General features: G+C 39.9%; 1 protein-coding gene across 2 annotated transcripts in view; it reads right to left on the minus strand.

The window, feature by feature from the left end:
* Window positions 1-22,431, minus strand: part of Tbc1d19 (TBC1 domain family member 19) — a 116,764-nt gene that overhangs the window by 44,820 nt on the left and 49,513 nt on the right. For both annotated transcript variants that reach the window (XM_036200962.1, XM_036200963.1), the window contains 4 exons: window positions 18,004-18,078; window positions 14,275-14,337; window positions 3,545-3,629; window positions 659-703 (listed from right to left, as the gene is read on the minus strand). In XM_036200962.1, the coding sequence (XP_036056855.1) occupies window positions 659-703; window positions 3,545-3,629; window positions 14,275-14,337; window positions 18,004-18,078 (268 nt within the window). The remainder of the gene's footprint in view (window positions 1-658; window positions 704-3,544; window positions 3,630-14,274; window positions 14,338-18,003; window positions 18,079-22,431) is intronic.

The raw sequence follows: 22,431 nt of genomic DNA on the forward strand, positions 1-22,431 counted from the left end.
CACATGCTAAGCTGATGAGACTTGAGGTCAGAGAGGTCAAGTGACTTAACCAAGGGCAGAGGATGAACCCAGATCCACTGGGTTACAACACCCAAGCAATTAATTCCTCTAAAGCAAAGGTTCTTCAGGGCATAGCTTAACACCAGCAGGAGAAGGATAGCTATAAGCTATGTTTCTCTACATATTAAAAGACATGGATACTGAATGTCTAAATCATAAGTATGGGTCATGTGCAATCACATCTCAGCAAGTTCAATGATTTTCTTCACAATCTTTGTATTTCATAAATACACACTGGCTGCTTATGAAGACAATGAAATACAGCACAGGCAGTCTGCCCCCCTAACTCCAGCACTGTGATGATAGCATAGAGTGAAAAAAGTCCTCAGGGAGAACTACATGCCTTATACCTGAGTGTTTGCGTTGACTTGGCTTCTCACAAATCTATTGGTCCCAAACAGAGCAGGAAAGGCCGTGTGCAGTTTGGCATTAAACTACACAAATATGGAGGAAGTCACTAAATACACTTTTTAGAGAAGGAAGGAGTATTTCAGACTATAATTTGTGCTACCTTAAAGGACAGAATGAGAAAGTCCACGCCCGGGACAAGAGTGGTCATTTCCCCATTCCCTCTAGAGGAAACAGAACCATCACTCACCGTTTGGTGGATAAAAGACAGCATATTCTTCTAATCCTAGCTTTCCTGGAAGAGAAATTCATACACACAGTAAAATAAAGTTTGCTGGGTTTGTTTTTGTTGTTTTGAGACAGGGTTTCTCTGTATAGCCCTGGTTTTTCTAGAATTCACTGTGTAGACCAGGCTGGCCTCAAACTCACAGAGATTCCCCCTGCCTCTGCCTCCTGAGTGCTGGAGTTAAGGGCATGCACCACCATGCCCAGCTAAAGTTTTAAAAACCAACATTTTGTGAATGTCCTAATAATGAATGGAATTTTAAAACTAACCATAATCTAATTTTATTTCATTTCCTGATATGGAATTAGTTGAAAAATCTGCCAGCCAATTATCTGATACCAGAAGTCTTTTAGGAATTAAAATCAATAATACTGTTTATACAATGCTTTCAAATTTCCTTAAGCAGTTGAGAATAACTTATAAGCATAAAGTTGTTTTCTCTAAACTTAAAAATCCTATTCATTAAAGCAAGTCTGAAGTCTTGCCATATCCCATTAGCTTACATTTTTAGAAATTGTATGAAGAGTTAAAAATTAAATGTCTTCAGTCATCTATCCTGACTCCCAACATATTTTGTATGATCAGAGAAAAAGGATAAACATTTGAAAACAGAATTCTTCTGTGCAAGTACATTCTCTATAATGTTCAACAGCTTTCCCAATCTTCCACTGAGTAACTTGAGGCGCTGTGCTGGCTAGTTTCGTGTCAACTTGACAGAAGCTACCGTTATCTGAAAGGATCAAACCTCAGTTGAGAAAATGCCTCCATAAGACCAGTCTGTAGGCAGACAAGCCTGTAGGACATTTCTTTTTAATTAATGACTTTGGGGGAAGGCCCAGCCCATTGTGGGTGGGGCATCCATGGGGCTGGTGGTCCTGGGTTTTATATAAAAGTAGGCTGAGCAAGCCATGGAGAGTAAGCCAGTAAGCAGCACTCCTCCATGGCCTCTGCATCAGCTCCTGCTCCAGGTTCCTGCCGTAAGTTCCTGCCCTGACTTCCTTAGATGATGAACTGTGATGTGGAAGTGGAAGACAAATAACCCTTCCCTCCCCAGGTTGTTTGGTCATGGTGTTTCCTCACAGCCATAGTAACCCTAAAACAGGTGGTTTTCATCCTAATAGTTTTCTTAACAACTCTGGATTTATTAAAAAGACACTCATTTTTGCACTGGGATTTGAATTAAATTAATTATTAAGTTTTTTTTTTTTTTTTTTTCTAATTGGGTATAAGGCAGGGAGAAGAGAAAGAGTGTGACCATCTTAGGTGAAGGTGAAGACACACAGAACTGATCTTTGTGAGAGGAAAAAATGGAATAATGAAACACACACAGTTGATGAAGTAGTAGATATCAAGACAAACACAGCAAACAGAGGGTACAGTCCCCACCCACCTTATAATCCAGGGCAAGCCACAAATAATAGACTATGTTTGCTGACTTCTTTTAAATGGGCTTTCAGGGTTTCAGTGCTAGGAGTGGGGGATTGATGATAGGTTGGTAGACATGAGGTAGAGGCTAGTTCATTGAGGACCTATAATTTGTGGGGAAGGAGTGTGAGGCTTTTCATGCACTGGGGTTCTGGAGGGGGCTAGGATGAACACAGCACATTGTGAGATAATCAGAGAAGGAAAGGAGGGTAAGATAGTGTGCGCAGATGGAGTGTCTCAAAAATTATAGCTCATTTTAGCCCACTCAGATATTAAATTTTATTACCACTCTGTGCAGGATGGGATGTAAGGGTGTGTTGCATGCCACGGGTGTGTGTGTGTGTGTGTGTGTGTGTGTGTGTGTGTGTCTGTGTGTCTGTGTGTCTGTGCGTGTGTGTTTGCATGTAGAGGTCAGAGATCAAAATCATCTGTCTTCTGATCACCCTCCACACGTTATCTCTAATGATTCAGCTAGGATGGCTGGCCAGTGAGTTTCTGGGATCCCCCTGTCTCTGCACCCCAGTACTAGGGTTACAGGCATGCTACTCTGGCTTTACTGGGGAACCAAAGTCAGCTCCTCAGGTTTACACCACAGGCACCTGATCAACTGAGTCACTTCTCCACCACACAATCGCTTTAGATAAAAAGAACAGGAAGCTTTTATGTATTCATGTCAGCCCCAAGCTGCGGGAGCCTGACTCCCACACAAGATAATGGGGCCTGTCCTAGGGCAAGAGTTGCAACAACCAGGCAGCGATAAACTGCTGCAGAAGTGGTTTCTTTTTTCGCGGAAGCAGCAAAGGGCCGCAGCAAAGGGCCACACACAAACACACAGCAGGGCAGTGAGATTTTAGTCCTCGGTGTTTACCACTCCGAGAAAAGGAGAGAAGGGCTCAAGTTAGTTCAGTCTTGGTGACGACAGGCACTGACATGGATGCGGTGAGGCAGCTAGCGTTAGAGAGAACTCGAGAACAGAAATTAGAGGGGTAATAGCACGTGCTTTGTACCATAAATTTAAGTGTACTGGGTAAATTCAAAGATTAATTTACAAAAAAAAGGTTACAAATTGGGAAGACAAAACAAACAAACAAACAAACAAACAAACAAAAAACAACCTGTGATGAGTGAGTTTATGGGTAGGGGAGAGAATAAAACCCGACAGATTTGGCACAAACGGGACAGGGAAGCAGGAGATGACAAGACCACCGCAACGCTCTTTCTGTCACCACTGGAGGACGATCTGTGACCTGTTGCTTGGTTGCTCACATTGAAAGGAAAAGACAATAGTTACTGTTGCAGAGAAATCGGAAATAATTTTCACTTTAAAAACTGGAAATACCAATGTAAGATATAAAACATTCAAACATCCTTGGAATGATTATGTAAGTCATTGGTAATTTACCTTTAGTGTTATTAAAATATTACCTCTGATGTATGACTTCGGCGGCGAAGCACTGTTGTATGCAAAGTGGCCCAGTACAGACGTATCCCGTGAAAAACAAAGTAACACCTGGATATAACATTGAAAAAGTAAACAATGAGCACTGCTACAGAACAACTGAGAGCAACTAAATTAATTATAATCTCATACGGCTCTGGAGTGAGACGGCCCAAGTTCGGTACTGCGCTTTGCAATGGGAAGAGCGCCCTCTATCGGTACAGCTGCATTAAATGTTCACAGAGGCTCCTCATGAAGGCAGCCAATTCTCGTAAGATTTTTCCCTATTTGCTTCCCAGATTTTGAACACCAGAAAACGCAAGTTGCTAACTATGTGCTGATTTTCCTGTGTTTTATCCGAAACTAAAATAACCTTGAGAAACTTAACAGATAAGAACTACACAGGGGCACCTGTGGATGATCACACACAAGCACTGAGGGTATAGGAAATTGGAACCAGACTTAATTGGCATGCAACAGATAGTTGGGCACGTCAAGAATAAGGGGAGGGCGTCCACCCGCAGAAAGGATGGCAGCAGCAAAGCAGGAGTTGCCCCAGTACAGGTAGAAGCTGGCTGTCCTGGCCAGCAGGGGCACATGGCAACTCTATCAAGAAATGGGGAGGGTGCAAGCAGGACCCAGGCTTCCCAGTAGAAGAAACTGGATTGTTGACACTAGTCTGAAGTTTGGGGGCAGGAGTCCAGTCCTCGGGAAGGTGAAAGGACATTTAGAAGACCTGGGATTCCAAGGATATCACGAAGACAACTGCATAAAGAAAAATGGGCACAGAATGATTTGGAAGTTTTTGTGCCAGGGCAGTTACCCATCTAGACTTAATTTTGCTGGACTTTAAACTGTAGCTACACAGTTTATTAACTGGATGACAAGGGCAAGTGACTGGACTTCTAAGTGTTTGTGTCCTCATGTAAAATGAATATAATAACAATGCTAAGAACAAAGTATATTTGGGAGATTAATTGGTATACAGGAAGTGTTTAGAACAGTACCTGGGTATGTCACATAACTAAACTGTTATCTACAGTTATTACTAAATTGCAGTTAATCTGTATTTAGCTGGTCTCTGCTCTTAATATATTTAATTTGGGATTTGTTTATTTATATGACTCAACTATCATGTTTCTTCAACTTAAAATTCTGGGTATCTCCATTTCTGGAAAATATTCAAGTATTACATTTTTTAATGATCCCCACTTTTCTCTGTTTACTTTCATAGGACTTCTATATTCTGACCTACACTTATTCATCCTTCTGTCCTTTCCAATTATTTTTATCACTTCGAACTCCACTGTGGAGAACTAGCACAGCTTTCTAAAAACCAGTTGGCTGTCTTCTTTCACTGTTTCTGTATACCAAGCACAAATGTCAGGGGGAAGTAGGGGACATCAAAAGAAAGACATGCACCGGGCGGTGGTGGCGCATGCTGTAATCCCAGCACTTGGAAGGCAGAGGCAGGCAGATCTTTGTGAGTTCAAGGCCAGCCTGGGCTACAGAGTGAGATCCAGGAAAGGAGCAAAGCTACACAGAGAAACGCTGTCTCGAAAAACAAACAAACAAAACAAAGCATTGCGCACAGTTACGGTGGAGGAGGTAACGGAGAGCAAGTGTGGTGAGTACATTAGGTAGCAAGTGCTGCAGGAACAGGACTATGAAGACCCAGGGAAGGGCTTGCCATCCCATAGAAAGTGGGTTTTGAGAAGGCGCCCTTTAGTCAAACACTTGAAAAGGGTTGGGAAACTTAAGTGTGCGGCTCACCAGGGAAGAGTACCCTGGGAGGGAGAGGCAGCAGCTGAGAGAGGAGGCTCTGGGGCTGTGGAGGTGGGCCATGATGTCAAGTGGTAGGCGCAGGTGTCTTTGCGTCAATGGGAATATGCCCAGCACTTAACAGTAAGTAACGCTAAATTACATTAGGACAGGAATGCTGCTATTATACAGACACAGTTATGCTGAGAAACACACTTCCTTTCTAGGATATAAATGGTATAGATGGATATTAGGTTGTAAATATTAACCATGTAAACACTTAGCATCACCAACTGCACACTTAGAAATGGTTAAGGTGGCAAATTTCTGATTTTTTTTAAACTACAATTTAAAAATATTTTTATTAAACCCAGCTCAGAAAAATTATTGACATCTACTGAGTAAATTTTTAATTTTGACCTATTAATATAATGTATATTTTCCAATAATTAGGCAAAATCACTAGTCTCAACAATTAAAAAGTTATAAAATGTTATTGAACTGGTATATAATATTGATCTCTTCTCATTTTGTGTACTCTGATTTTATTTATAATTTTAATTTTTTTAGATTATCATATCATTACAACATTCTCTCCTTTCCTTTCCTCTCTCCAACCCTTCCTATGTAACTCCCATATTATTTCATTCAAATTCATGGCCTCTTTCTCTTTAAATGTTATGTGTACAAGCATGTGCACATTCGTGTGTATGTTCCTCAATATACATATAAATAGCCTATAAGACTTTGGGAGTCTCCTGGACAACTCCTGTACCTAAGGCTCAGGGGTCATTTTGAAAAGAGGGGTGGAAAGATGAACACAGACGAGCTGAAAGTTTGCTGTGAGACTGCATCTCCTAGAAACGCCCAATGCTACACCCACAAAATCTTAGCAACACAGCTGCCTAAACATGACCTGAACAAGGAAGAGACAGGGGACATGCAAATGTGGAGGGGGTAAAGTCACGGGGCCTCAGCCCTAGACAAAGAACTACAGACACCTAAGGAACGCTGAGGGTGCAGAAACAGTCCAGGGAAAAGCACACTACCTGGGTATCTAATACCAAACGGTCAGCTCTGAAAACATAAATACAAATAACATTATGTGGACTGGGTGGGTCCTAATTATGTATTTCAGAATATGTAAGTATATTTGAAAGTTAAGCACCTGTAGAAAAAAGGCCATGAATTTGAAAAAGAGCAAGTTGTGGGGAGAGCATGGAGGGAGGAAAAGGAAGGCAGAAATGATGTAATTATAATTTCAAAATCGATTTAAAAAATTGATCTTATAGATGTCATTAAATTGACAATCTGTGAATGGTAAGATTATCGAGGGTTGTATGATTGGCCCAACATGATCATAAAGAGCTTTATCAGTGAGCCAGAGGCAACAAGGCAGGGGAGTGACTTGACAATGCTGTCCATCTGCCGGCTCTGAAGATGGGGGACCCGCTGTGAGCCAGAATGAAGGAACGTTCTAGAAGCTGGGAAGACAAAGCAAAGGGTTCTTCTTCAGAGCCCAGAAATAACACAACCTTGTGGCTACCATGAGTGTGACCAAGTCAAACCACTCGGATTTCTGTGTTTCAGAACCTTGAGAGGATTTACATAGTTTAAATCACTGAACTATAATAATTCATTACAGTCCCAGCAGTAAGCTGATACAAATAATAAAGTAATATAATAGATACATCTAAATAAAGGCAATACCCAAATGTAAATCTGTAATAATTTATCGTTGCTTCAGAGAGGAAACTCCTAGGAAATTCTTCATTTTTAAGTGGCCTAGGAAACTGCCTATATCAACATCCCCTTAGGTTAGCAGGCTGGGACAGTACAGTAACTTTAGAAGAAGCGCCGTGCTTAAATATATCCCCATGGAGGCCCCGCTGCCTGCGGCCTCAGAGATGCAGGACATCTGAGACTGCTCTAGGGAACCCTGGGGCTGTAAGGTGAGAATGCCAGAGGCGCCCGTTAGACAGTATGTACCGGTGCAAGCCTGCCCACAACCGAGAGCTGCCAACTCCTACTCCAGTCTGAGCTGCTTTAACGCTGATTTCCTTATCTGTAAGGAGATGGCAGGCTCACTGTAAATCTGCTAGGATATACGCTCAGAAGGTGGTGGCCACTTACAAATTAAGAAAAACTTAAATGTACTAGGCGAGATGACTCACAGCAGGGCTCTCCATTATTTAAAAGAATGATAAAGAAACCAGGCACTAATATCAACTGTGGGTTGATAGCACAGAGTTAGACCAAGAGTGTCTGCAAAGGCTTTACTTGGGCTGAAAGCTTTCTTAATATGTCAAAGTATATTTCTTCTAAATGTTTCTAAGAAATAAGTCATTTGTGCAATGAAAACCACAAAAGGAATGATGGGTACCAGCTGGACAACATCTTTAACATACAACATCTTCCCGTTTGTATATTTCTGCATTTTCTCCAAGCTAATGAAGAAGTGATCAAATTCCAAGAATGACTTTAAAAGTACTCTCCCCTGCTGTAAATTTTCATAACTCAAAGGGCAGTGTGGCTTACTGGGTTTTGGGCACAGACGGAACTGGCTAGGGGTTCTTGTAGTTGTAGGAGCTTGGGATCTTATCCTCTGCATTTCATCTGCAAAAAGTGAATGAAGTTACCCTGTAGAGCCTGTCATCCCCGTCGTCCTGGCACTTGAGATTAGGCTGAGGCAGGAGGATCACTCGTTTCAGGACAGCATGGGCTATATAGCAAGACCCTATTTCAAACTCAAAGCCAAACAATGGAAGATTTTACGAGGTTGTAAGAATTGGCTACCCAGAGAACTCTCCTAAGATGATGAAGTGGGAGCACAGATCATCCTGTACAGACAACCACTGTGCTGGCAGAGAGGTCTGATCTAGCTGTCTGGGAAGCATGGAGTCGGTTGACATCTTGGAATTTTCAGGGGCACCTTCAGTTGTGGTTAACCTGATCAATGCCAGCTTGTAACACAGCAGCATTTACCCCCTCCCCCTCCCTAGTCTTGACAAGCAGCTGTGTGTATATTCTTAAGACTCTTCTAAATAAACAAATAACTACCATGCATAACCCCACCCAACACAAATGCAATTTTTACTTACTTTGTAAGTAACCAAAGTTAAGTTTTCTAGGTACAACTGCTACTTCCTTAAAGTGTACATCCTAGAAATTTCCAGCATGCCTGCCATTTCCTTACAGACAGAGAAATAAGACTCAGAATGCCACATCAGAGTGGGAGTTGACAGCTCCTTCCTTGCTGCACACCACACTGGACACCTGCACCCTGACTGCTGGTTACTATGTCTGCCCAGAGTGGTACAGAGGCAGAGGGTGGAGATGGAGAAGGGTCAGCTGTTATGCACGCCACTACTGCTTCTGAGCTGAAGTGAGGGGCCTGAGATTTAAAGACAATCATCCTGCCCCACCCCTGCTCCATTCTTCTTTCCTCCTGTTAGGAGACAGGACATTATAGCAAATGCCCATCACTATGGAGAGAATGAGAAGGTGACCTTACATGCCCAGGTAAAAATGTAGGCTCCAAAAAGCTCTGTAAAGACCCTAATGGTATATCTCATGCTGGTAACAGAAAGAACTTACAAGAACCAAAGCAACAAAACAAAAATCCCACACAGTAACCAAAAATATGAGCTGAGAGGTGAAGAGAGTATAATTTTCAGAGATACATTATTATACTCAAATAGCCAGTTTTCAACAAAAATCATAAAGAATAAATACAAAGAAATGGGAAACTATGAGCCAATCAAACGAAAAAGTCAAATAAAATTGTTCCTGAAAAGATTCGATGGCAAATTTAGTAGGTTCAGGTGTTAAGACAATGCTATCAAAGATGTTCACATAAACAATGACATTTGAACAAAATGGAAAGCCAGCCGAGAGACAACCAACTCCGAAAACCAACAACAGAACAAAGCAGTAACTCTGGAGATAGGAAAGACAATAACCAAAATGAAAATTCACTGGAGGATGAAAGGCAGATTTGAACAGATGGAATCTATTCAACACAGCTGAAGATAAAGCAATGAAAATAAATGGGTTTGTGCAACAGAAACAGAAAGTATTAAAGTGAACAGAGACATGGGAGCCTGTGACATCGCACTGACCACTGTATGCACTGTGGAGAGTCCAAAAGAAGGGGGGAAAAAAACACAGCAAATGACCCACCCCAACAACTCAAAAATGAAAACAAAAACAAACAAGCAAAGCACTGATAAGACAAAAAAGCCCAAAACAAAGCAAAATGAAACAAAAAGTCCAACAAACACCATTGAGTTTCTTTTGTATTGGCCAACTACTTCTAGGCATGGGGTCTACTCTGGAGTGTCCACAGTTTCTGGGTTGGGGGTAGGACCCCATCAGGCTTGAACCAGTGAGGTCTTGTACGCACTGTCACGGACTCTGTGAGTTCCTATTTGTGTTGGTCCTGTTGTGTCTGGAAGATGCTGTGTTCTTGGAGTCATCCGTCATCTCTGCTTCTTAGAACTTCTCTGCCTCTTCTTTAACGTAGCTCTGGTACTCGAGGGGAGGAGTCTGATGAACTCAGAACTGAGTGCTCCAAAGTCTCTCACTCTCTGCACATTGTCCATTTGTGGGCCTCTGTGTTAATTCTCATCTACTGCAAGGAGAAACTTCTCTGATGAGAGCCGAGGAAAGCACTGATCTAGTAGTAGAGCAGTATATAATCAGGAACCACTTTATTACTATGTTCCTTTAGTGCAGCAGTTCTCAACCTGTGGGTCACAACCCCCACAGGGATGGCATATTAGATCTACTGTGTATCAGATATTTACACTATGATTCATAATAGTAGCAAAATTACAGTTACAAAGTAACAACAAAACAATTTAACAGCTAAATACTATCCCATGGTGCAAATGTACCACATTTCCATTATCTATTCATCAGTTGGTGGCTATTCAGGCTGTTTCCAGTTCCTAGCTGTTACGAATAGAGCAGCAGCAAACGCAGCTGAACAAGTATCTCTGTAGTAGGACAAAAAGTCTTTCGGATATTTGCCTACAAGTGGTAGAGATCTTGAGGTAGATCAAGCTCAGCTTTCTGAGGAATCACCACACCGATTTGCACAGTGGTTGAAACATTTCACAATATGACCAGCAATTAATAAGTGTTCCCCTTTCTCTGCATCCTCGCCAGCATGTGCTGTCATTTGCTTTATTATCTTGGCCATTCTGACAGGGGTAAGAAAAATCTCAAAACAGTTTTAATTTGCATTTCCCTCATTGCTAAGGATGCTGAACATTTCTTTAAGTGTTTCTTGGCCATTTGTGTTTCATTTTTTGAGAACTCCCTACTTAGTTCTGTACCCCATTTTTAATTGGGTTATTTGAATTCTTGATGTTCAGAACTTTTTAGTTCTTTATATATTTTAGATATCATCTCTCTACCAGATGTGTAACTGGTAAGGATCTTTTTCCATTCTGCAGGCTGCTTCTTTGCCCAAAAGATGGTGCTGTTTGCCATACAGAAGCTTTTCAGCTTCGTGATGTCCCACTTATTAACTGTTGGTCTTAATGTTATGCTATCAATCAGTGTCCTGGTCAGAGTTTCCTTTCTGTGACAATGAGTTCAAGCCCATTCTCCCCTTTCTTTTCTATCAGAGTCAGGGCATCTGGTCTTCTGCTGAGGTCCTTGATCCACCTAGAGTTGATTTTGTGCAGGGTGATGAGTACAGGTCTATTTCTTTCTTCTACACATAACCATCCAGTCTGATGAGCACCATTTATTGAAGATGCTGTATTTTCTCCAGCCTGTATTTTTTGGCTTCTTGATCCTTAGACGTCTGTGTCTTCAATTCCTGTTTTTAATGTATCTGTTTTTAATGCCAGTACCATGTTGTTTTTATTGCTGTAGCTCTGTAGTACAACTTGAAACCTGTAATGGTGAGACCTCCAGAAGTCCTTTTCTTATTCAGGATTCTTTTTGCTAGCCTGTTTTTGTTTTTTGTTTTGTTTTGTTTTTGTTTTTTTTTTTCTTTTTTTTCGTGTGTGTGTGTGTGTGTGTGTGTGTATGTGTGTGTTTCTATATGAAGTTGAAGATTGTTCGATTTCTTTGAATTGTGTGAATGGAGATTGTGCAGAATCTGTAGATTGCTTTTGGTGTCATGGCCATTTTCACAATATTAATCTTATCAATCCATGAGCATGAGAGCTCTTTCCATCTTCTGATGTCTTCTTCAATTTCTTTCTTCAGTGTCTGAATCTTTTTATTATATAAGTCTTTCAGGTACTTGCTTAGTATTATCCCAAGGTTGTTGTTTTAGGCTATTGTGAAAGGTACTTTTCCCTGATTTCTTTTTGTCACTCATATATAGAAAGGCTACAGATGTTTTGTGTTCATTTGGTATCCTGTTACTTTGCTGAAAGTGTTTATCAGCTGTACAAGTTTCCCGGTAGAGTTTTTAGGGTGGTTTTATGTATAAAATCATATCATCTGTAAGTACATTAATTTGCTTATAGTTTTAAATAATCAGACTATTTATAAAATAACTTTAAAATATCATCATGTAGAAAGTATTTATTAATATGTGACTATAAAAAAACTTAATTAAATCCTCAAAAGTGTTGTAATTATCCTCTCGTTATGCTATGAGAATAAAGATACACATCGAAGCTTATTTAGAAAAATGAATAAAGAAAATAGTGTGTATACACAATAGAATAATGTTTATTCTTTAAAAAGAAGGACACCCTGTCCCAGAAGACAGTACGGATGAACCTAAAGGATACAGCTAATTGAGGTAAGCCTGTCACATAAAGCCAAAGATGGCAGAATCCTACTGATATGAGACTTCTAAACCGTCAAATACACAGCAGCAGAGACCAGAATGGCCCTTGCCAGAGTTTGGAGAGGGCACAGAGGGAGTTGATATTCAATGGCATAACACTTCAGTTATACAAAAAGCAATCATAAATTTGTGAGAGAGGCTATTAAAGGAACTGTAGTTTACACAGTAAGAATTCCCTAAAGATTGTCCTGGTTTTCCTCAGCAAACACATCCAGTGTTTGAAAATGGTTCTGCTGTCTGACATGTTTACTTTCAAGTATCTTACACATAGTCATTTGTGTGTGGGGAAAATGGATATGCTCTTACAGGTCACTTTCTGGTATTAACTGGAGAAACTGTTACGCTTGCTCACTGGCTCTGTCAGCAAGGGAGATGCATCTGTCACCTAGCAAGAAGCTCGTGTTACCACCACCAAAAGACTTTATAGTTGGAATTTAAAACTGACGGTCTCTCTTCATTCACCAATGCAACAAACTTGTCAAATTTATACTCTCTGTGACCACACATAGAAATACAATAGTCAGAGACTATGAATCATGTCATTGTTAGCTCTTGGTCGATACATGGTAACTCATATGCCCATAAGTTTGGTGTTATAACACTTTTAAAATTTGGTATGGTGTGCATGCATGTATGTGTATAGATGCATTTGCATGTGTACATGCATATGTATCTGCATATGTGTGCATGTCCACGTGTGTATGAAGATCCAAGATTGATGTCAGAAGTCTTCCTTGATTGCACTTTACCTTAGTCATTGAGGCAGGGTCTCTCACCGAACCCAGAGCTAGAATACAGGCATTATAGTAGAGCCAGCCAATTTGCTTCAGTGATCCTGTCTGTGTGTTCTGAAAATTGGAATGATTGGCAGGCCTCATGCCCACCAACATTTACATGTGTTCTGGGGATAAGAACTCTGGTCTCCGAGCTTGCATGCTGGATACTTTATTCAGAGAGCCACTCCCTTGGTTCTCCTAGAGCCGTTCTGTATTTGTGATTAGAACAGCATAAAAAGGATCAAACATTTTAATAAGCAAAAGAAGCTTGATATTTCAGGTTTTTTGGTTCAAATTATATCTTTACTTGTATAACATTAACTACTCTATTTTCCTTAGGAATCAGTTCAGAAAAGGATCCATTACATCAGGAACTAAACCATAAGAGAAGGAAATCTAGGGCTGGAGAGATGGCTCAGAGGTTAGGAGCATTGGGTGCTCTTCCAGAGGTCCTGAGTTCAATTCCCAGCACCCACATGGTGGCTCACAACCATCTGTGATGAGATCTGACGCCCTCTTCTGGTATGAAGGCTTATATGCAGGAAGAACACTGTATACATAATAAATAAATCTTGATGTTTAAAAAAAAGAGAAGGAAATCTAGAACTCTATGATACTGGGGACACCTCAGCCAGATAGTAATACTAAAATACTAAAAATAGTCAACTTTTGGATAAGGAAAGCAAGTTCTGTTCACTTACCTACTGATCTATCTTCCAAGTTCGTATGCTACTTACTGATTTTCCAAATATATTGTTGAGTCATCCAGAGAATTGTTCACTTCAGTTATTTTACTTTTCAACTCTAGAATTTATCTTTTTTATTTTCATCACTTTATTGACCTTACCTACTTGATTAACAAGTCGTCATACTTTACTTATTTAAGAGTGGTTTCTTTTAGTTCTTTGACATTTATCCTTTGACAATTTTATACATGCATACAATGTATCTTGATTCTATAAGCCCCGAATTCTCCTCTCTCACCCTGTACTTTGAAATATTTCTAATGGATGCTTTGAACTTTGTGTCTGTCAAAATGATCAGAATACTTATGATTCTCCACATTGATTTTAAAACATTTAATTATTTATTAATATAGCCAATAGAAAGTATCATCTAAAATGCATTCTCTAAACATCTTGGGACTGCTTAAATATTAAGTTGACAACCAGTTTTAGAATTTGTGTCAACAAAAATTTTAGAAAATTGACCTGCTAGCACATCCTGGCTGTAGCATATACAACTAAAAGGGGCAGCCCAGAAAGTCATTTGCGAATTTGGAACTATAGAATATCTTTAAAGTAGTATTATAACTTAGAGAACCTAAAACAAAGATCTGGATAATGTAAAAACTTACCTGATATAAATAATCTTCAAATACAAAATAGTAATCATCGTTGCTTGCTGTCAGCTTCACATCCTAGAATTAAAAGTTACAAAGCACTGAAAATTACTCAAATGAATCTGCCTCTAGCTCTAAAGAATAAATACAACATTTGGAAATAATATTACAATGAATTTTATATCTTACGTGATATTGTAGAAATTCCCTGGTGAGATTTTATTCCTATGATATATTTATTTGGCAAAATATGTACTATATTATTTGATTTCTAATTCCTTAAGGTTTTATTAATAACTCTTATGATTTATTTTGGTTAATCTCCTCTTAGATGTCTTAAAGTTGTAAAAATAAAAAAAAAAAAACATAACTCCAGCAGCAATCATAACACTCTCTCTCCAGACTAAACTCCGTCTTCACCACTCACATCTAAGATACTTAGGCATTCCTTCAAAATATCAACTATCTCCTACGTGTTTGTCATTGGTTACCTGAGAATCATCACATGCTCCTAGGAGGCTAACATCTGTGATTTCCTGCTCCATGAACTTCAGGGCTAGTTCATGTCATCCCTTGGATAGAATGTTGGACCTTTCTTTAGCTACTTCTATGTGGCTCTCCTGATCTGAGACTACTTAAAAACATCCTACTCTCCCAGTAAGATTGAGGGCTCTCTCAGCTCTAGCACCTTGCTTTATATACACCTAGCTCCATCACAGGGTCTGACACTTAAGTGTCCAACACATGTTTGATGACTCAATGATAAAATGAACAGAAACTGATTGCCTAATTGCAGTTCTCTGGGATACAATGTATCATAACATAGGTGACCTCTCCAACAGCAAACAAACGTCAGCTCAAAGGAAAAGCAAAATGTCCACATCCCCCCTAGATGGTCTCTGAACAGTTGTAATGGTGAGTTGAACATGCTCATCGTATACTTCAGGGTGAAGAGCACAACATTCCACCAGATCTGACTAAGAGTTTAATTCAGTTACACCACTTCTAGCTACATAACTTTGGCTAGCTACTCCAAATCTAGGTCACTGTGCTTTGATAAGTGACCCCAAAAGCCTGTGTGTTAAAGGCTTACCCCCCCACCCCCTTCATGTACTCTTGAGAAGTACTAGAACTTTAGGTTCTGGTACCCAGCGAGGGAAGCCCAGTTACTAAGAGGTGACTCTGAGGGGGATACGGACCCTGGTTCCTTTCTGTCCCTTTCCTTGTACCCTAGCTGCCACGAGGCAAGTAGCTTTGCTCTACCTTGACTCTTGCCACAAGGTATGGACTTGTCAGAACCAAAAGCTCCATGGCCATGAACTACACAGTAAAGTAAGCTTTTTGTTCTTCAATGGTAGTATCTCATGTGCTATCACTGTAACAATAGAAAGATGAGTCTCCATGTCTGTAAATGGGTAGTTACTATGTTGCAGGATATTTGTTCACTGTGTGAAGATGTATTGTTGTGATTGGTGTAATAAAAGGCTGAACGGCCAATAGCTAGGCAGGAAAATGTAGGCGGGACTTCCAGGAAGAGAGAGAACTCTGGGAAGAAGAAAGGTGGAGTCATCAGCTAGATGCCAAGGAAGCAGGATGGAAGAATGTAGATTTTAAAAATATGGGTTTATTTAAGTTATAAGAACAAGTTAGGAACAAGCCTAAGCTAAGGCCAAACTTTTATAATTAATAATAAGTCTTCATGTCATTATTTGTAGGCTGGCAGACCCAATCATAAAGTACTGCTACATTACTACTTACTTCAAAAGGTATGGGAAGTGCTTAGAATAGTGTCAGATTCTGAGCCAGTACTCAAAAAACTCTACGAGTTGATCAAAAGCCCCTCCAGGTATATACTCACTGTACCTTGAAGAACCTCTGCACCCAAAGGATGGTGATACTTTTGAACCTACCATATAATCAATTCAACAAGTACTGACTGGTTGATCAGGATGAAGTACACCAAAATCAAAACACAAACAAAGAAAACGAAGACAATGCTTATCTTCAAGAAGTCTACCATATTGGCTAGAGAGATGGCTCAGTGTTTAAGAGCACTGGTTGCTCTTCCAGAGGTCCTGAGTTCAATTCCCAGTACCCACAAAGGAGCTCACAACTGTCTATAACTATAGCCCTAAGGGATCTGTTGCCCTCTTCTGGTGTGCAGATGTTCATGCAGACAAAACCTCCATATACATAAAAAATAAATCTACCATATCAATGAAAAGAACAAATAAGTAATAAAAATATGGGAAGAATCACAGTGACAGATTAAAACAATTCATGACTATATAGCTGAAACAGTTCAGAACATTCAACTAAACAGCTGAACCAAACAGAAGTCAAAGGCTTGATAGAATAAGTCCTGCATAGCTCCAGAGAAAACTGGAAACTACAGAGTACAGGGAAAGAAATGGATCATTCGTCTGACTTCAAGGTTCCATGGGTGGACGTGAGAGTAGTACCTTCTCAGCAAAGGTAATACTGACTCAGCCAAAACTGGTCTTGGGTTTAAAATTAGGTATTACAGTGGCAGGTGGAGCCCCAAAGCTAATCCTCCCTCAACAGAATCTTGCTCATTGTCATTTACTATTAGAGATGAATTAAGCTTTTCCCTTGGGGGTTGAGAATAAAGAATGAGAAACCCTGGTATAACTGGCAGGACTCTAGTAGACTAGAACTGGAGGCTGCAGGCACAAGGCCAACTGCTGGGGAGGTGAGGGAGCCCAGTACAGGTGGAAGAATCCAAGTGTTCAGTTCTGGGAAGGTATTCAGTACGACTTCCCACACAGTACTAGAGCCACAATCATCCCAGGGGAAATGTTTATGTTTACAGTATAACTCCTGGCACCAACGACTCAATGTATCTCTACGATAAAACCTGAGAAGAATTTTAGAAGCTAAAAAAAAAAAGTGTTTTCTTTTTGTGGCTGAAGAGATGGTTTAGTGGTCAGTACAGTACTGCTCTTTCAGAAGACTCAAGTTTTCCCACTTCAGACAGCTCACAACCTGTACCTCAGGGACACCTGCATTCATGTGCACACTTCCACATGAAGGCACATACACATAATTTAAAATAGCTTTATTACAAAGAAAATATACATCTAAGCCCTAAATAATCACGAGACAAATAGGATTACAACACTATAATTTTAGCTGTTTTTCCATTCTCTTTGTGTGGAATGGAAAAACAGACTTGAATTTAAGATGAGCAATATTTTTTCTCTTCATGAAAACATGGAGAGACTGGGAAAAGAACACAAGAACAACTCTCCCTAGGGAAGAAGACAACAGTGTCCGCAGGCCTCAAGCTTGGGAAGCCAGCCTAGACTTCACAGACACAATGATCACATCAGGCATTTCCTTCCTTCCTCTCTCTCTCTCTCTCTCTCTCTCTCTCTCTCCCTCCCTCCTCCTCCTCCCTCTCTCCCTCCCTCCCTCCCTCCCTCCCTCCTTCCCTTCCTCCCTCTTTCCTTTCCTTTCCTCTCTTTTTCTTTTTTTTCCTTTTTCTCATGAAGCCCAGTCAGTTTCAAAGTCACTATGAATCCAAGCATGACCTTGAACTCCTGGTCCTCCTTTCTCCACCCTCAGGTACAGGGATCCTAGATATGTACTATCACACAGCCACTCCAATTATTTTTCAAGGTTAATATGTACTTTTGCCCACTGTTCAAGCCCTGCAGAGAGAAAACTCTTCATTATAAATGCTATTGATGAAATGGAAAAACAACGGATATTTATACTTACTTTATAAATTAGACTGTCCACCAAAAGGTCATGCTGTATCACGTTGGTCTTAAGTTGCTCATAATACAGGATGTCCTATATTTGAAAGTAAAATACACAAAAATTTAATGTTTATAAGGTCAGCCTCAAACCTTAATAAACAATAGTCAATAATAAAATTATAGCCATTAAGAGATAGGGACTCTTTTATTCATTACTACATAATGATAGCTAAGTAACAATAGATGTTTAATAATATGCCCATTTCCAATACTGGTATCTAGTGGGTATTCACTCAATATTTACTAATAATAAATACAACATTTATGAACTAGGTGCATCTTACAATTCCTTTAACAAAGTGAGATGGATCAGTGAGAACTATCTCCACTCACATTTGAGGAGCTTAGGTCCAGAGAGAATGATAGCTCACTGTCCAAAGCCACAGACTGGCCACTGTCATGGCTCTACAGTTGGGCATGGCTACTGTGAATACTATGAGAGCTGGTCCTCAGGAGAGGGCTTCCAGGTCAAGTCGTCTAAGTCTCGTATATCGCAATTTTAAACTCATGCCCCTATAAATGGAGACTCAGGCTGTCTCTAGGCAGTTTGTCCCTATGCATAACACTTCAATAAATGCCCTTCCTGCACTACATTTTCCTGTGTGCAGGATAAACAAGGTGAAAACCATACTCATCTTACGTCAGCATATGGACTGCCTGACCCCTTCCCAAGAATAATACCAATCCAAATTTCCCCCAGAAAAATGAGGTGACATTGTGTCTACACCTTTATCTCAGAAACGGTATTTCGTTGTAGTATTCATTGGTGCTTTTTCAACCAGCAACCTGAAGAGTCTCCCCGCTGTTTCCCGGCCACTTGGATTTCCACAGCAGGGATTCACCCTTCCCAGTACTATCTGCCTGTCCTGTAGGTGGTCTTTCTCGCTAGAGTGTGTCAGCCTCTTCATTAAGAAGGAGAATCGGGGCTGGAGAGATGGCTCAGAGGTTAAGAGCGCTGTTTGCTCTTCCAAAGGTCCTGAGTTCAATTCCCAGCAACCACATGGTGGCTCATAACCATCTGTAATGAGATCTGGTGCCCTCTGATCTGCAAGCATGCATGTAGGCAGAACACTGTATACATAATAGATAAATGAATCTTTAAATATATATATGGAAGGAGAATCAACCTTCTGTCATTATGCTACAAGCACTTTTCTTCAAAGTAACACGTTGCTTGAATTTTATGGTAAACACTGACAATTCCTTAAGTGTTCTTTATGGCTTTGGGTTTTCTTGCATTAGGACAGGCTTCCATATCATATGTTCATACAAATGGTTTTCACTCAAATATCTGTACATTTCCTCGATCTTATTATTGCATCTTGAATCAAAAGGTCTTACTGTTCTCTGCCAGTGACCAGTTAATTATCAGCATCAGCATTCTCGAATGAAGTACAGTTACAGAGCACAAGCTATCTATTAAGTCACTGCTCCATTTTCCTTAATAATGGATTTGGTTATTCTTAGACACTTGACCTCCATAAAAACCTTAAGCTAACTACACCCAGTTAAAAATAACAGAGATTTCCCAAATATTTGTTTAGAAAAGAAGGGATGTGTTATGATGCTAAGGCATCCCATCAAGAATACGATGGAGATCTTTGTCGTGGAAGGCAAATCCACAGCTTTTGTGGGCTTCAGAGAATGATGGCAGCACCTTTTCTGTACGGTTATTGTGGGAAATGGAAACATACCATAAGCTCAGAACAGTGCAGGCAGGTTTTACTGCTCTGCATTTTGTGTGCACTGTTTCCTCATATGGGCTCCAAGGCTCTCCTGCTCTTCACATTAAATGTTCACATGCTCCTGCTACTGTAAACCAGGTGTTTCTCACTTCTGTATTTCAAGTTGATAATATGGATAAAAGAAGCCAGGCAGTGGTGGCACATGCCTTTATTCCCAGCACTCGGGAGGCAGAGGCAGGTGGATCTCTGTGAGTTTGAGGCCAGCCTGGTCTACAGAGCTAGTCCAGGACAGGCTCCAAAGCTACAGAGAAACCCTGTCTCGGAAAAACAAAACTATGGATAAAAGCAACTAATTTTTAAATATTTTATATAATGTCTTACTAAAATACTTTACAGTAAATTTTTAGTCTTCTAGGTACTCAACCATGGTCATAATCATCTCTAGAGAATATGACTGTGTGTCTTCTTCCTCCAATCATAAACCAGTTCATATTCCTGACTTACAACATTGGCTAGAACCTTAACAATGATGCTGCGTAGACACTGGTGCTACTGCATGTAGCCTTCTGCTGATTCTAACAGGAAGAACGGGAAAATCGCTCTCAGCTTGCACTCAGACTGCTTATAGGAATAGTCTCAAGTTTCAGTACTTTCATTTTAAGATTTGATTCAAAAGGGCTGTTGGATGTCATCTAGGACATATGGCACCCACTGTTACTTTTCTCTATGAATATGCTCATGTATGTGATTCGAAGGCCCCCCATCACTCAGTGCCCTGCCAGTGTGAATGAGGTTGATCCAAACTGGACAGGACAGACTTTCTTTCTCTCCCTTGGTGACTGTCTACAACGTCTGTGTAGCCAAAGATGACCATTCCTGTCAGAGGGGACAGCTCTGCAGTTGAGAATTATCAGTGAAACATTGCATTAAACTACATTTTATCACAGGACTTTTATATCTCCCAGAGAAGCAGAAGGAAACATAGTCCTGGTGACATCTGAAAAAATAGTGCTTTAGAAAAGAAAGGTTTAGTGAGTTTACACTATTAATATTTATTTTAATTTGTTGTTTAAAAATTTTTGTTCATACATATGCTGACACAAATAAATAAATAAATAAATAAAATCAATTCTAGGAATTAATTCCTTGGGTAATAAACACTGGAAAATTCATCTGCATTATTATTTATGAATTATAAATGCTCACAGGGAACTTCACTTTAATTGCTATGCTCAACATTATTTTCAATTGTACTTGTAATGCTATTTATTATCAATTAATTCATGCTTTTCCTGGCCATTGCTAGAAAAGTAATAAATATCTTAATAAGAGTAATTAAAATACTAATTTTAGGATCAAATATTTCTATAAAGAAATATGTATTCAAAAGCATTGAATAAAATTTTAAACACAAAGAAAAATTTTACTGGGCCCAATTACTCAAAATGTCAACAATCCCATAAATATATTTATATAGTAATGTCATGAGTTAGTTCAACTGGCTAAAATTCAGACAAGCAATGAAATATTGTGCAACAGATACAAAATGCTGGGTGACTGAGTGAAAACAAGGTCATGTTGGTTCAGAAACTCATCTGTCCATAAAATTTCAAAATCACAGGCTAGATATCTAAGATACTTCATGAAACAAGTTCACATTCTTTTCACTATGTAGTTAAAATATATTGGCTTCTTCTAATAAACAAATGGAGAAGTTTCTGTAGCCTTCATAAAATGATGATAACCATAGCACCTTCACGTTGATTTTAGTGCCAATTAGCATACAAAATAAACTATAATAATTTATTGATACTATGATGGGAGGACGTGCAGAGATGACCGGCCACACTAGTGGAAGCCCATGAACTGTGGACTGATGGCTGTGGAGCCCCCATGGAACTGGACTAGGCCCTCTGGATATGGAAGATGGTTATTTGGCTTGAACTATTTGGGGGGCACCCAGGCAAGGGGATCGGGATCTGTCCCTGGTCTATGGGCAGGCTTCTGGAATCTGGTGCCCATGGTGTGACACCTTGCACAGCCTTGGTGCCATGGGAAGGGGCTTGGACCTGCCCAGGCTCAGTGTGCTGGGGTCTGCTGACTCCCCATGGGAGACCTTGATTTGGGAGATGTGGGGATGCAGGGCACCTTGGGAAAGAGGGCTGGGGGTTGGGAGGAGGGAGGAGCAAGGTCTGTGGATAGCACTGGAGTGAGTAAAAAATTTCTTAATAAAGAAAAATGAAAATAATAAAATAAAATGAAAAAAATTATTGATACTGCCATGTATCAAAGCTTCTGTATACACAAGAAATAATTATACAATTAAATATCTTTATACTTTGCTTTTAATTATTTTTTGTCATATCACTCAGCTAAACAAATGTTTAACCTTTAGCATATTTTATTTAAAATTGTTTGAACATTTAATATTGTATCTTTTGGAGATAGAGCTAGAAAAGAGTCTAGATAGACAAGTTATCTTCACAAAACTGTAAGTTAAACTAAGACTTAAAAGAATTTTTAAAAATCATGTGTATGGATGTTTGCCTGTATTTATGATTGCGTACAATGTGTGTGCCCATGGAGGCCAGAAAGGGGTATTGGATCCCTTGGGACTGGGGTTACAGATAGTTTTGTGAGCCACTATGTGGGCTCTGAGAATCAAACTTCAGTCCTCTGGGAGAGAAGCCAGTGCTCTTATC

This window comes from Onychomys torridus, chromosome 10, assembly GCF_903995425.1.
Source record: "Onychomys torridus chromosome 10, mOncTor1.1, whole genome shotgun sequence".
In the NCBI taxonomy this organism is placed as follows: Eukaryota; Metazoa; Chordata; class Mammalia; order Rodentia; family Cricetidae; genus Onychomys; species Onychomys torridus.